The sequence below is a fragment of the Patagioenas fasciata genome, chromosome 1 (assembly GCF_037038585.1).
Source record: "Patagioenas fasciata isolate bPatFas1 chromosome 1, bPatFas1.hap1, whole genome shotgun sequence".
Taxonomy (NCBI): Eukaryota; Metazoa; Chordata; class Aves; order Columbiformes; family Columbidae; genus Patagioenas; species Patagioenas fasciata.
In genome coordinates, this window is record NC_092520.1 from 199,086,253 (window position 1) to 199,103,171 (window position 16,919).

The following is a 16,919-nucleotide window of genomic DNA, read 5'->3' on the forward strand; positions in this document are numbered from 1 at the left end:
ATTGCATTCATGACAATATTTGCCAGAAACGGCCATGAGAGACTCCCGCTGGACTCCCCTCCTTTTTTCCAGGTTTGACAACCTGTTGGTATTTTCCATTCACTCCTGCTCACAGAAAGCAACCTATCAAGGCTGTGTGCTCACTCCTGTACTTTTGGAGGCTTTCTGCCAGAGCCAGTGGAAGTATTTAATGATACTGTGAGGGGCTTATTCACTCCCTTCTTCTCGCAGAGAAGTTCTCCAGGCTGCAGTATTCCTGTGCTCATAGAAACCAGCCAATTCATTTCCCCCTGAATTCCCTTTGGCTGGTGATTGCATCCTGATGGCCCACTCAGTTGGAGACACAGCGTTCAGCACTAATCACTTTGCACATGCAGTCAATTGCTTTGATTTCATGATCAGCCTGAAGCAAACTGAACTACATAACAGCCTGTGGCACGAGGACATGCAGGCCACCCACTTATGACAATCATGTTCCCCTCCAGGCTGGGCAGAATTTTTGCTCCCTGGGGAACAGACCAATGCAGTGGTCGTAGAATTGCTCGGTGCATGGCCACAGCCTGCTGGGGCTTGGGAAGGCTGTCCCACCACCCATGGCTTGGGAGGGCTGTCCCACCACCCATGGCACACACGGCAGTAGGTGCCATGCTGCACGGTTGTGGGGCAGGTATCTTGCAGCAGTCATACACCTTCTGTAGCATGGAATATCTGTAAGAACGCTCAGCCACTTCAATGCCTTTGATTGTTTGGAAAATAAAAACAGCAAATAAGAATCCTAATGAGGAAATTTATTTTTGTCAAACGTTTGGCTGTAGGCACATACTCAGAAATGTATTACTCTATATTCTTCGTTTAGGTGGCCAACTTGAAAATACCGGTCATGTACAGTCACTTGCACTCTAATGGCAATGAACACAAATGCACAATTCCAGCTTGAAATAAAACCTGAAATCATACTCTATCAATTCAGTGGCAAAGAAGCAATAAACCACTATGGAGTGCTGAAGAAAATTTGTACTATTGCCACAAAGCATTTTGAAAGAAAGTAAGGGTGCATTTCATATGAAAAATGTGAGCAGTACAAAACAACAACCTAACAATGTGAACGGATGTGGTCAGTCCTTCCTGAAAATATTCCTGCTACAATGGCATCAACGTGCTCCCCCACGTGCACTGACACCAGAAAGGCTTGTCGTGATATCACACAGTGACCCTTGCTGTGGTAGTTCACTGTGGTCATCAAAAAAGGTTGGAGACAACCTCTGGCCAACTCCACAGAAACCTTCCCTGATCATTTGCCCAACTTGTTCCAGCAGTCCTCTGGGACTTCTTCCAATTGACTCACATCTTATCTGAAGTCTCAAAACTGGACCTTGTACATGAGATGAAGCCTTATTGTTTTGAGAACAAGGAAAGGATTATCTCAGGTGCCTATATAAAAAACTGCCTAGACACCTTCCCCTCAATGTCCATTTTGTCATCCACTGCAATCACTGTTTTGCAGAACTGCCGCAGAGCCAGAAACTGCTACAACTACGTAGTGGGTTTCTGCTACTTGAGGACCATTTACCTACTTGCACTGATTGAATTTGCTTCTCTTTCAGGTGTTTTTTCTAACTCATAAAAATAATTCCAACTTTTAATCTCATCTTTGGAAGTGATTAAACTATCTCTGGTTGATAGAATCTGCTCATTTAATAACCATCTTTTATATATTGTGTCATGAACAGAAATAACAATACCAAAAGCAAGACAGGTCCCTATGGAACAGCAGTTGCTGTATTTTTCCAGCTTGATGATGAAAGACTGATAGCATTTTTCTGAACAATCTAATGAGTTTTGTAGTATTTCATAACACTTCAAATGAGGCGATTATCTCCTGCTTTGCTTATAAAATGTCATGTTAAAGCAGCAGTTTCTCTCTTTTATCCTGAAGCTCATTATATTGCTTTTCAAGATAATTGTTTCAAAAGTGTGTATTATTAACAAATTTGTATCAGTAGATGTGAACCTAGGTTTAGATTTTTTAATTGACTATTTAATTCAATTATTATCCCTCTTCTGTGAAGCCTGAAGGAAAAAGACATTGATAGTTTCTGCTTTCCCTAGATTTACTGTTTGCTCATTCTTTTGTTAAACAATGGACTCAACTTTCCTTTCTAGCATGGGATTTACCAGCCTTTAGCAGTTATAATTTATTTTGGTTTTCTGTCCCTTTTCACACATATCTCTGCTTTTACATTTATCCATAGCAACACATTCGCCCTTTCTATTGTTGTTGATTTTTCTGTTTAAAGAACTTCTGATACAGTCACAATAGCCTCTTACTATGCTCCCTGGTTTCCCACTGCATTGGGCATAATTTGTCATTACGTGGCCTTTTACTAGTTCACAAAGATGATAATCATTTACCATTCTGATTGTTGCAGCCATTTTATAAAGTATTCTGGGGTGAATTTCATTTGTCCTTATTTAGGGGAGAATTTCCAGCTTTTCAAAACACGTCTTTTCAGAGAAAACCTGCTCTCCTCAACTCTGTTCCTCCCCTCCTCCCCTCCCCTCCAGATGCTTCCCCACACTTAATAAACCTTTTTGTGTATAGAACTAACTGATTTGAAGTTCACTTAAATTCTGTTGCATATGTTGCCATCTTTACCTAAAATTTAAAAATCCTCTTTTGTACTCCAGAACAAACCAGTTTCTTCTTCCAGGTCAGCGAACAGGTCCTCAGTAGCCAGAATCAAACCTTAAAGGGTCACTCTCAAACCACATCCTCCATGAGACAGAGTCCTTCCTCATTTGCAGGAACATTTGTAGAGTTGCCATCCTGCAGTAGCATTTTCTGCATATATTACAAAGAAAACAACTGTTCAACGATGCATACCAAGGGAAGCCTTTCAGGGCAAATAATTTACCACCTAACATGTAAGGTTTTACCTTTCTTAAAGATAAATACTATCTGCTACTCTTCCTCTGTAGAAAATGATCAAGTTTTGGTAGCAGCTAGCGTTTCTTGGGAAGGAATGGGAGTCTTGTGTTCCATTATTCTTAAGAACAAAGCCAGAAGTAAAAATGGTCAAGTACAGTATTTTGGTCATTCTTTTCAATTTCAATTTCACGAAATTCAAGTTCAGACCATTAACACTCATCTCTAATACTGGAATGACTGAGGCTACTGTGTGAGTCTACATCATGATTCACATACACATCACAGGAACAAGATGTCAAACGTATAGGGAATATTCCAAGTCTGAAACAAGCCTCCTTTTCCCACTAGAATACTTAGTCCACTGATCACATCTATTTATTTCCATTACATATGTTTGATTTTAGAATCCAATACCAAACAGAAGAAAAAACAGCAGTGCAGAATAGAATAGACTGGTACTTACGCTGGACAGAAAACATAATTTTGATTAAGTAATACCTATCTTTAAAAGCTCCTTCACTTGTTAAATTAGTTGTTAAATTAATTTTGAGACTGATCATTGGATTAATAAAAGGTGTTGGTTAAATGAGAGCTAATAAATTTACTCTAAACTGAATAAAAGAAGCTTGCAGTTTTGGCCTTAGAATGAAAACCTGTTAAATACACGGGCCACTGGGAACCAATACAAATGTCAGCAGAAAGATTTATCTAATCAAATGACACAATAGAAATACAATATTAATTCAGTTATTTCTGAAGTGCCAACACTGTGAGTATGAAAAATGAACGCAGAAGATGGAAGGACAACACCACCACCATTCAGCAGAGTTGAACTTATTCTTTATGATGCACTTTCATCAAAATTTGTAGTTGCCAGGTATCAAATTCGATTCATGCAACATCAATCAATCCACTAAGAAATACATATTTCAGTGAGAAAATTAAAGTCCATATTTATGTAAAAACTGTTTTGAAACAAAAATAAAACAAGATTCATTTTTACAAAAAACTTTTTTTTTTTTTACTAACAGAATAATTATCTGGAAAAAGTAACTTGCCACATGAGATAGATAAAGGATGTTAAATATATTTAAAAATGGAAGATTCTGCATATACATAGTTATATATCATTAATATTGAAGATATGCTTTCTGGCAAAAAACTTCTCATGCTTAAAAAACGCACCTTAATTGTATACTGTACATTACAACATACAGTAGTAAGAAACAGAAGTAGTAAACAGGTTATATGTGAAGAAAAAAGTTACATTACAAGACAGATACAACTATGACAAAAAATTAAAATGTTCCGTTTTAACAGTATTTGAAGGCAATTCACAATCATTTCAGAAGTTTTGTGAAATTTAAGGCCATTAGTTCTAAATAAAATGTATCCAACACAAACTCACAAACCTGTGTATTTTGTAAAAACTGTACATGCAAAACCATTTTATAATTATATATGAACAGGCATATAATAAAATTTTTGGGTAGTTCCGTACACAAAATGTGCACAAAGTAGCATGGTTGTGCAATTTTTAAACCAGTTAATTAACATTATCATTCATGCACCCTGAATGGAATTGTGATCAAATGACAATATTAAACCCAAATATTAAGAGCCAGCATCCCTTTGAATGGGCAATCTAGACAAAAAAAGTTAAAATTTAAAATTAAGTTTAAAATGATTCATTATAAAACATCTGCTGTAATTACTCCAAAAGACTTTTTTGATGCAAAATTTCCAGTGCTTTAAGGAAGGCATGATAAGGTTTAATGAGTTCAGTGAGTCAACTATAATACTATGATAGTTCTTATTTGAGGTAATTTTCTTTAATTACTTATAGCAAGTAACTCTTCTAATTCGCTTCAGTAACTAGTTTAAAAAACTGTAAACTTAGATAAACTTAGAAATTGGAGGATGTCTGAAAAAATACACATACCACCCCCTCAAAGTTTGGAGTTAGTCATAAGTCTCAGACAATTACGATATTCATATTTTAGGAGTTAAACGGTGAGATGAATGGATTACTGAGCACTGATTGAAGCAACTCAAGTATTGGAAAATACATATATATTTGTCCTTTTCTTAGCTTTCATTTGTATTTGTCTGGACAAACATTCAAAGAGATATTGCTTCTCTTGTTATCTTGTGACAAACTATTGCAAGCTAGAAGACATGTGAGTCAATATTCCAAACTTTTATTCTTAAGAATAGTTATAAAAGTACTGAAATTTAAAAATAGTAACATGTAAACATTGATAGAGATAATAGCATTCCTGTACATTTATATACACACAGTTTTCAGAGAAGACTATATCTTCTGAGTTGAAATCCTGACTTGTGCTTTCCCTTCAAATAAACACATGAAAAATTAGGGTTTTTTGTCAAAAAAAAAGAGACTCGGAGAGAACATCAACATTTTGCTCCTAGCATTTAAAAGCTTTCCAGTTGCTCATGCAACCATAGGAGAATTTTGGTACGTGAAGAGAATTTTTCTATAGCTCCAAAAAGCTATGAGAAGCTACTTCTGCATCCAGGGACTCCTGACTTGTGACAAACGCTCAGCACTTTGGCGCCGTCATATCTGAGTCTGCAGCACGTGAACGGGGGGTGTGTAGGGTGGCGGTGCAGGTGATGGCTTTATCCCCCTGACTCTCATGTAGGACAGAAACTGCTCTGGGATCTCAGCTAACACATCTTTAGCAAGTCTCGCCATGCTTAACACGTGGTTTCCACTTCTGTCAATGTAATCTCGGAATGGCACAAACTGCAAAAGAAAAGATATGTTCACACGGGTCATTATGCAGACACAGAATACATTTTACAATACAAAAATGAGAAAGTTTTATCTAGGGAGTTAGAGTACATGAATATACTACTTTACACAGTTTATATACATATTACTGTATTGTATTGTATTGTATTGTATTGTATTCTATTGTATTGTATTCTATTGTATTCTATTCTATTCTAATTATAGATATACACATACCTCAATTATTAAAAATCCATCTTCTAATAGAAATGGTGCCATGCTTTCACTTGGGTAAACTTCTCATAAGCCATGGCTAGCTGAGACTGCTAATTAGATGTTTCATCAATATATTTGATTTATCTCTCAATCCCTTTTCATACAAGAAGGTAATTCTGCCTCAGAAAGCTATTCCTAGCTTACTTTTCCTGCTTGTGGGGCTCTCCTATCAAACTGCTTCTGCTCTGGCAATTTGTGAACAGAATTTTTGCCATCTAAAGTGAACAAAACAGAAAGGATGACTTTATATTCTTGACCGTTCTGCATTATACCTAGTAGAACTATGAACCACCTGAACAATTTTTACATGGTACTAACAAATTAATGAAGAATCTAAGCAAAAAGGATTGGATTAAAAAAGGAACTTTTAATGTGATACCCAGATCTGCAACAACTACAAAGAGTTAGCTACCCAGCTCTGGCTCGAACTTCATAATAATTAATGAGATGCTTCTGCTACTGGTATAGAAAAACAAACAAACAAACAACAAAACCCAACAATCTAAGCTCCTTGATTTTTATTCACAACAGACAGCATGCAAGGATCTAGTGGGTTAAGTCAGCTCATGGGTTATGTCAAAGAGAAGGCTGATGTGAAATTCTGCTTCTTGCTCAGGTTTTGGAGCCTATCTCTGGGCAACAGCTGGGGTCTTTCCAAAATGGGGATTCAGTGTCCAGAGCTGCTTCTGGTACTGACATGCTACACTATGCTATACTGGAATTCAAAGCCTAATGGTGCCTTTCCACCCCTGCTCTCAAAACAGGGAAGATTTGTACTCCAGGATAAAGCTAGAACTGATTAAGAAGTCAGACTCGCAGATCTCTCATCTTCTGGCTGAACTGTAAAATCTGAAGACTTTTTTGCCCATTAAACCAACCAGAGAGATTATGATTTCTTGGATGCACAGCAAAATAAGGCTACAGATTAAATTCCATTTTTCTAAAAAGCACTGAAGTTTTCAAGATTTAGGGGAACAATGAATCACAGTGGGTGGTGTCCAAGAATGTATCAGGCATAAGGGCAGGAGAACAACAGGCAAAAAGGAACCTGATTTTAGGGTATTAAGCCAGGGTACGAGGTATCTGCAGTTCCATATTTAGCTGTCTTCCTGTGTTCAGTAACTCTTCAGTACAAAAGACAAGCACATACTGTGACATTTACTACTACTGAATCCTCCATCTCACAAAAAAAGCTCTAGCAGTGTTCAGAAGCCAGCCCAGCACTGCCCTGTTTCAAGTGGTTGTTTCTTCTTAAATTCCATCAACTTTTCTGTAAGAATACACCTGACTGTCGCCAGAAGCATGAAGTTAGAAGAACAACAAACCAAAATGAGCATCTCTGTAGTATGCAGGTTTACACATTCACCTGGGAAGCGATAAGCTTAGTGTCCATTTCCCCCTCATGTGCTTATTTAATGCCAGTTTTATGTAAAAAGCAGATGGAGTCTGAGTTGAAGAACAAAATGTGTCCCATCCCAAGAGATCACCTTACCCATTAGTCTGTGGACATGAAAACTCAAACCACAGTTCTGCAGCAAAGCGAGGCTCCTTCAGCAGCCTAATAGTTGAAAGGCAACTACGCAATATATTAATAGATGGAATGAATTAGTTCTCCCTCCCTTCTCCTTACAGTATATATATATATATTTATATATATCAGAGGAGCTGCTGTAACTATGGACAGATAAGTATACATACAGATATGCAAGGACAGCTGGCAATGCCAGCAGGGCCTAGAGTTGCCACGTAGAAGAAGCAGGGGGGGGCAGAGGAACAGAACCAAAGATGGAAGAAAAACCAAAGGGAAACTGACGGAGTGTAAAATGCTTCTTCTATAGTCTGAGAGTTTAATTTAAAAGGCTAATATACACAATTTTCAAGAGAAACAATAGGTAGATTACTACAAGCAAGTGTTTTCCTAAAGCTTCTTAAATAGAAAAAGGATAACAAAGGAGCAGAAATGAAATAAACTGAGGAACATTGCTACATGTATAATAAAGAGTCCTTACAATACGTACATATACTAGCAAGGAGGGAAAAATGAAGGTCATGTGTTTACCTGAATTGCAGTCAGTAGTAAATATAATAGATACGGTGACTCACTGTTAGCGGGCTATTTTTTCCCCTACTAGTTTAATTTATATATTTCACAATACTGACTGCTAAAATTAACAGTTAATTTCACTGGCTAATTTTAACTAACCTAATACACAAAAAAGATAAACTCCTTATATTTGAGTAGTTAATTTTATAGAAGTAAGTCGTTTTAATCCTGCCAGATACAAACTAAAGGTCATACCAAATGGAAAGGTTTTGACATTATCCCTTTTTATTTATTTAGCTAGCCTATTTGTTAGTATTTGGACAGAAAAAGAGCACAAAATAATACTACCTTTGGGCAATTCAACATGTCTTGGGGCAAAATTCTGATTGAAATATATTAATAGTAAATAAATGTTTTATTGCATTTCTGATGTGCAATGAATTCTAAAGAAATACAAAAGGGTATTCATTGCATATTACTTTTATTTCTCAGCAGAAATTAGAATATTTCTGATGCACAGTATTTTCACAAATCTTGTTTATAACGATTGAAGAACTCTATGCATTTAAGCCTTTCGAATGTAAAACCAGTGGCTTCTGGACCTGCTGCCGTTTGAAGAAATTATGTATAATTACGTTGTGTACATTTACATGCATTTAAATATAAGTGCAATGCATGCCAGAGATATCTGAATTAGCTTCAAAAAGATCGGACACGGCACATGGCTTTGCAGAAACACTCGTTTTGGGGTCCAGAAAAGTTGCAGTTCCTGCGTATGAAAACAAATATACACATTCCGAAGTTCATCAGCTGCAACATGACCTTAGTTACTATTAACACATCACCTGCAATATGAGCTAGTCGTATAGCTCAGTTATTCAAAAGAGATATATTCTACTAACCAACAATAATATAAAAATCCAACCTGGCTTGGAGAGAAAGATGCTAAAATAAGCAACAGGAAAAGTAAGTGAAGACTATGAATTTTGACAAATAGGAAGAACAAGGGGAGAAGAAGAAATGGCAGATGTAAGGAAAGGTTTGAATCTAATGATGCCTGTCAGTGTTTAAGAGGCATTTGGACAATGTCCGTAATAATATATTTTAACATTTGGTCATCCCTGAAGTGGTCAGGGAACTGGACGAGATGATCACTGAGGGTCCCTTTCGACTGAAATTTCATAAATGCATTCAGGAAAATATGCCTTCCATAAAAGAATTAGTTTTAGACAGATATAATTCTTTCTGCAGTCATCAGGTGGATCCAATTTTTCAGTAGTTTGCTGCTTTTCAAATGTCAATTTTAATACTTTAGCAAGCAGGGATTAGTGTGCTGAGCCAATGTCTTTCTCTTTCTTTTTTTCCACTTTAGTATCCCATGAAAATAAAAAATGCATAGCTAGTTAATTTTATTTGATCAAAAAAATAATAATGAAATGAAGTTTCTCCAGGGGAGCAGGTAATCAGGAAGCATGACGGGGTGCCTGGAGCATGGATGAAGCACACTGCTGGACAGCTGTGGAGTTCTAGAAATCTGCAGCTCTGAGGGGAAGGGGGATTACGGTGGGTGCGCATGTGCACGCAAAACTGCTACAGCAGCCTGCCAGGGGTTGCCTAGGTTTGAATGACAACTACTGGCAGGACTGAACGACTGTACAGAGCAGGAACAGAACTGGAGGACTTTGGCAGAGAAATAGAGGCGTCTGTGGAATGCAGATGAGAGTAGCACTCTTGGGGCTTGGTTCAGACAAGTAAACACAGGTCACAGAATCACAGAAGAGTTTGGGTTGGAAGGGACTTTTAAAGGCCATCTAGTTCAACCCTACCCTACAATGAGCAGCAGCATCTTCAACTACATCAGGTTGCTCAGAGCCCTGTCCAACTTGACCTAGAAAGTTTCCAGGGACGGGGCATCTACCACCTCTCTGGGCAACCTATCAGCTATCACCTGAGGTTCATTAAAGCACGAGACATCTACATGGTCATGTGTGACAGACACAACATAAGAACTGGGAGACACTCATGCTCTTCTGGACTGGCAGTCAGAGGCAAGAAAAGACACTGTAGGCATCTCAGATGCACTTGTTAGAGATCTAGGTATTGCTGACTTCTACAGAAGTTGCAGTTTTTCTTCATAGTATTATATTATAGTGAGATTTCAGTACAGAGGCACCCAACTCTTCTCCCTTGGCTGTATAACCCTAAGACTTTATATCAGCGTGCTGCCAGTTAGGGGTCATTTCCTAATGAATGCAAATCCACTGCTATGCATTACACAAAGGCTAATAGATACCACAGAGAATTCCTGAGCTTGTTATGAACACCCCAAGATAAAGTATGTCAGTGCTAAGGTAAAATGAAAGGCAGGACTATAGAAAGAAACAAGAGCTCAAACAAAGAGGATCAGTAAAATCTAACCATTAAATTTTTTCTCTCACCTGCACAATGTCTCTTTCTGCAAACTTTCCTCTTGAAGAAATCCTCACTACATCACCATCCAGTTCTTCCATAGCTTAAAAAAAAAGAAACAAGAACAATTAATCTATGAGTTCAGCTACACAACATAACAAACTTACTGAGAAAAACTTTACACTTTACACTTCAGAGCCACAAAGCCAACAACTGTTATTTAAGTAACTCTAAGATCATTTGTGCCATAAAAGACACCATGCTTTGCAGTTATTTTGCACTTTTTCATACTGGCAATTCATACTTTTTGCCTTTATTGTCATCTTCAGAATAAAAGAGACCATGATAAGGTACTCATCCTTCCAGCTCTCAAACCAGCAAGTATATCTGTTTTGTTAAGGCTATATTTATGCTTTCATAGGTGGAGAAGAATTCATCTTTAGCAATTATTCTTACAGAAGATACCATAGGATACAGCACAAAGACAAAATAACTCACATTCATACTGGAAAAGCAATGACAGGAACGCAGAGGAATGACAAGTTCTTAAAAAAAAATTCAACTTATTATTTTATCTTTCTGAACAGGACCCAGAAAAACTAAAATCGCCCAGATACCCAGAAGCCATTCTAGGTAGAACGGCACATCTGCTCTCTGGTCAGTGTTGAAATGGATGGAGTTGGGATCACGGATTATTGCTCAGCCGTTGGATCTGCAATCCTACAACCCTTCTTTGAGCATACGCCATGAAAATCAAATCCCTGCATCACTGAGCTTCTCAGGGTTTTACAAATTGAGCCGAGTTCACTGAAACCAACATTTGAAAACCTAGTTCGTCCAATGCAACAATTAGAAAGCACAAATGATGTTATCAGGAGCCAAGTTCAAACCAAACAAAAGAGCATGTTTGTCCAAAGAAAAAATTAGTAGGTCTGTATGGTACATTGCCAGTTGATGCTGCTGATGTAAAAAAAGTCCGTGTGTTCAATCCAGGAGACTGAACAAGTATTTGAAGGACAGATCCACTGAAAATTTCCAAAACAGACATAAAGCACATCCTGCTCAGGAAATTCAAATCTAAATACAGTATTCAGGGAAGTATCATATTTGCTTATTCTGTTCTTAACATTCTCTAGATAACAACCTATGGCCACATCAGATAAAAACAGACCCCTGATCTGACCTGCTATAGTCATCCTCACATCTTTGTGTATAGATCTGCCAAATGTATGTGCCATTCTATCTGTTGTAGTTTTGCTCCTGTTAGTAACTAAGACCACGATAGACACTTGCTCACTCCCCTGATCCCCCAAGTAAGACAGGGGAGAGAACTGAAACAGAAGGGAAAAACTCCTGGGTTGAGACAAAAACAGTTTAATAAGTCAACAAAACAATAATAATATACATATATATATATATATATATATATACATACAAATATAAATATATATATACACAGATACATAGTGCAATCCCTCACAAAACTCCAGTCACACCTAATCAGCCAGTCCCAGAGAGGAGTGCAGCCTGGTCCCGAACAGCTGATCCCAGTGAGAGAGAGCAAACAGGAAAAAGGCCAAAAGGCCAACTGCAAAATGGCAGAATGGCAAAAAGCCAAACTAACACCCAACACCCAATGGAACAGAACTCCTGAAGAGAAATAACCAAACTAATGACCTGGAAAGACCCAAACTAACCAGCCTGACAAGATGGCTCCAGCTTTACAGTGAGCATGACACTAATGGCAGGGAATATTTTCTTGATCAACCTGGATGTCAATTTAGATGCTGTCCCATCTGTGCCCCCCTCCTATCAATTTTCACCTGCAGCTGAATGGTTGAAGAAGTCCTTGGTTTCCTTGACAACAGCCCAGATATCAGAGTTCTTACATTCTTTTCATATTGGCTCCAAAACAGAGCTAGCTACTGAAAGAAAACGTTAACACTATGCTAGGGTGCTATCACATTATTCTTATACTAAACCCAAAACAAATGACTGTGCTAGCTACTAAAGATTCTAACTGCATGAAGAAAAATGAACTTGATTTCAGTCAAACCAGCACACTATCTGAGCTCCAGACTTTTAAGAAACCCTCTGGTAACCCCCAGGGGCTGGGAGATCCAGAGGGCAGTGATACCTGGAGAGGAGTAGCTTAGCCTGTCTACAGCAGAACTGATGTTTGACTGGCATTGCGATTGTAAGACAGTGTGCCTGGAACATATACCCTCCTACACACACACTTTTTCAGCATCCACATCAGACATGGAGTCTGTTTTTTTTTTCCAGAAGGAATTTCTGCAGGTGGAAAAGTCATTTCTCTGCCCTCTTGCACACTGAGGGACTCCAGATTTGGCACACACCTCACAGGTGAATTTCACGGAGGCAGTATAGTCGTGGAGTGTGGGTCCAGAGATGGAAACTGTATCCTGCACTATAAACAGAATCCTGCCTTAATAAAAGCAACAGCCATGGCACCTCAAGAACCCTGCAAAGACAACCTCCAGAAGTAAAAAGAGGACCGAATCTACACATCCTGACTGAGTTAAGGGGAGCCTGGGCAAACGCAAGGACTGGGCAAACAGGAAGAAAGGGAAAAGGCAAAGGAAGGGTCACAGAAAAGTGACATATGATTGAAGTTGGAATTCTCAGGGGGGAAAATGAAGTTTGCAGATTTCCCTCATATGCATTTATGAAGATAAACTGTCTTTTTCCTTGCTTGTGACATACAACCATCTGAAGTGTAAGCATCCACCTTGACAGTCTCTTCCAGGAGTAAGATACTCAAAATTATCACTAATATATCACTTGGCAAAAAGTGTAAGAAAGTCAACTCCCAATAAACTATTATTCTTGTGTTTTTTCCTCTTGTTTTCATACTCTTGGAATACTGTACAAAAACTAACATTCAAGTCACTAGTGACTATTTACATTATACAGAAGTGGTAGTACTAAGTATATTTCATGTACAAAAGAAGGCATTATGTCTAACCAGAAATACTAGAATTAAAAAGAAAGGATGTAGGACTTTGAAGAACAGATATACAGGAAATGTCTACACTTCATGGTACAGTGATATACATGATGGCACTTAATAAATTAGTCCAAACAACAGAAGCAGTTTACTTATTGCAACAGAGAATAGTGTTCTGGAACATCACATGAAAGAATATGTAAATAAGCCTGGTAATTTATTTCCTGTTGTAATATTTTCTCAATGCTGCTACACAGTGAGGCTCACTCCCATTATATTGTGAAATGCAGTTTAACCTCAAATGTATTTCTTTTTCTCAGTATTTTTTACCACAGTAAGAACAGATGATGAATATTTCCAGTCAACTGAGACTTCACAAGGCCACTAAATATCCGTGCTGAAGAAATTCAACATTACTTGAGTATGCTTACTTTACCATGGGGGCTTTTTTCCACTCATCTTCTGGAGCTCTGTAAATGCAGAGCCCCCATATGGTTCCGTGATGTGAGCAGAGAGCCTGAGGGGCTCCACAGCTCCACATGGTAGCTTCAAATCATACTCAGTTATCAATCAATCCAGCTGGAAATGTCAACAGCCCTTACTGCTTGTTCCATATGATGCTCTTATAAAGAACAATATTTGTTTGAAAAGCCACATATTAGAATACTAAAATGTAAACAAATATTAAAAATTGTAGGAAAAAATTGAACACTTACCATCAAACTCTGCTGGTCCTACGCCCACTATAATTATTGACATAGGAAGCTTTGAAGCCTTCAAAAGAAGAAACAGAGGTTTAACGGATAACATAACCTATGCCAATAATATGTGAGATATGAGGACAACTGGAATAAAAAAAATGCAGAAGTTATGTTTTAAGGAACAATTTTTTTTTTCCACCTGAAAAGCTGAATTGTGTAAACTGTCTGCTTAAATGGTACAAAACATCCTGGATGAAGAGAGAAAGGAAGATGATTATTTTATTTTTTTTCTTTATAAAATCTCGGAATACTATAGGATCGTAACTAAACACAGACTATGTTAGGTTTTAATACTAATCTGACGACTAAGATGACAAATTTATCTTGGAAGCTTCTGCAAACTGACATTAATTGCAAATATGTACCCAGTAACAGTTTGACATGTATTTAAATGTACTTTGCTGTTTCTCGATGTTATATAGCTGCCTGGCACTATGTGACATTATTTTTTTACACAGGTCTTATGCCAGTTCTTCTCAAGAGAGTAAATTACCTGAGTAATACGTATCTTATATTTCTTTCACGAATGAAATTTTATTCAAGTCAGTCATCCATGACACAAAGTAAGTCAGATATTGAATTGACTTACAGTAAGATTTTTAATGTTATGTAATCTTTTGCATCCAATGAAACATGGCAAAGATGATATCTGGCTTTCCATGAATAAACTCTCTGTAAAACCTTTAAAATGACAAAGACAGTATCATAAATACTGGATTTTCCTGCCACAATAGTAGCACCAGGTATCTGTTACTTTAAAGAAATGATCTGAAACTGCCTCTGTTGAGGAGGGTAACAACTAAAAAAACCCATCACCAAATGTCAGGGTTAACAACTGTTCCTTATTGAGATATTCTGCTGAATTGTGAAATTTCTAGAGCAATTTTAAATGGGAGTGTACACTAGCCAGAATCACAGATCTACACTTTCAGCTTCACTGAAGTCTGAAGTCAAGTGGTTTTACAACATATTGTTATATTTTTCTTTTGGAATATAAAATGTGTTTATAATTTTAGATATATCATCAGCATTTCCCATTCTTCATTTGTCATAATACAAATATATATATAAACCAACTTTCTTTAAGTAGCTTTACAGTTAATTACTGTAAACATGCTATTTGAAACAATGAAAATATGCCATTCTATAAATCACTATTTAATGTTCTACACCACTAGACATTATACACTATGTGCTACACACTGGCTGCAAATTCATCACAGAGTGTTACTACATAGTCAAGCTTTCAGGTAAAATTTTGTAGCAAACTAAAAGAAAAACCAAAAAAACCGTCTAATAATCGCTTGTTAGTTAAAAACTAATGCGCTACTGAAGATAATAGTTAAAAGCTCTGGGCAAACAGCGCTAGGTGGCCCTACTCGAGCAGAGGGCTGGACAAGATGACATCCAGAGGTCCCTTCCAACATCAGCCAGTATGTGATTAAGGGCCACAAATACGGTGTAATTGTACCTGAAATACAGGGCACTGTCTAAGTCAATAATAGTGAGTATGGAATATTTTCCAGACATGAAGGCATTTCTTACAACATAACACCTTCTGTTTTTCAGATGTTTTCTAGAATCCTACCACTTGACTGTAAAGAAAACATCCTTTAAAGAGATTCCTACTCAGATAGACACAGTATCATGTGACACAATGTATATGAAACAGTAAGTGGCAAGGACATGATAAAGACAAAGAGTTAAACTTTTGCACATAAGTGCTGGCATTTCCTGAATGACAGCGTAACCTTTAAACAGTTTGGTAAAACAGAATGTGTCTGACATATATGCTGTAATGAGAAAGATGCCTAAAAGCACAATTAGTGTTAAAAAATGAAATATACTCTTCCTGAGTTTTATACATATCAAGCTGCATTGAACATCACCGCCCTTTTTATTACTTTGGATATTCTTAAGACAGAAAAAACTGCTATTGAACAGCATTTAATTAGTTCCGTCATGGTACGCTGTGCTCACAGTTCGAAGAGTATACAGAAAACCAAATACATCTTCATAAAGATAGCAAATATTCCCAAATGTCCACTCATTCCAAGCTAACAACACATCTGTATTTCCAGACAGTTTCAGGCTAACAGCTATTATTCCTGGAAAATAACTATTACCGGAAACAAGGTTTTTCTGTGTCTTAGTGGCAAATTATTTACTCAATTTTACAAAACATCAGCCAAATGGACTGGTTGGTCTCATATGGACTTTAAATTGAGGGATAAGTTAAATCAAGAGCTGCTCTTTTTGATCCATGGAGCCTTTTTGTAACCAAACTTCTAAGCTAAACTAGAGGATGAACCTCCAAGCTAAACGCTTGTTTATCTGCTTTAAAAGTGGTTTATCGTATTTTAATACTGGAAGAGGAGAGGAAGCAAAGTGGTGCCTTCAAACACAGCTGTAGCTTTGGGTATAAAAACTTACAGGTGGGATGTCAAGAGTCCTTATTGACACAGACTCTGTCCTTGTGCTACTGGCTAGAACTTGAGGGCATCTTGCTCTCCAGGGAAAGAGATGCAAGAACATTCATTAATATTTGCATGTGCACCCTACAAACCAGGACGGTATTGAGTCTCTACTGGAGGTAGAGACAGTGGGCCTCAAAAAACAGGCTGCCTAATTCTGTGCTACCCATTTTGAAATCATGCTTAATTATTTTAATGTAGGCTTTTCAGCCACCACTTCACTAGCAACTAGATCTGCTGTGGTATGTTCTAAACTGTTAGTATAGATCTTTTCAAATCCTGTCTGATAGCTGTTTC

The 16,919-nt window shown here is 37.5% G+C and overlaps 1 protein-coding gene across 2 annotated transcripts in view; it reads right to left on the reverse strand.

Annotated features, from left to right (window-relative positions):
• Positions 1-3,747: 3,747 nt before the first annotated feature.
• The window catches only part of CPNE8 (copine 8), a 105,675-nt gene continuing 92,503 nt past the window's right edge, over positions 3,748-16,919 (reverse strand). For both annotated transcript variants that reach the window (XM_065858419.2, XM_071803419.1), the window contains 3 exons: positions 14,104-14,161; positions 10,446-10,519; positions 3,748-5,699 (listed from right to left, as the gene is read on the reverse strand). In XM_065858419.2, coding sequence (XP_065714491.1) covers positions 5,511-5,699; positions 10,446-10,519; positions 14,104-14,161 — 321 coding nt within the window. In that variant the 3' untranslated portion in view covers positions 3,748-5,510. The remainder of the gene's footprint in view (positions 5,700-10,445; positions 10,520-14,103; positions 14,162-16,919) is intronic.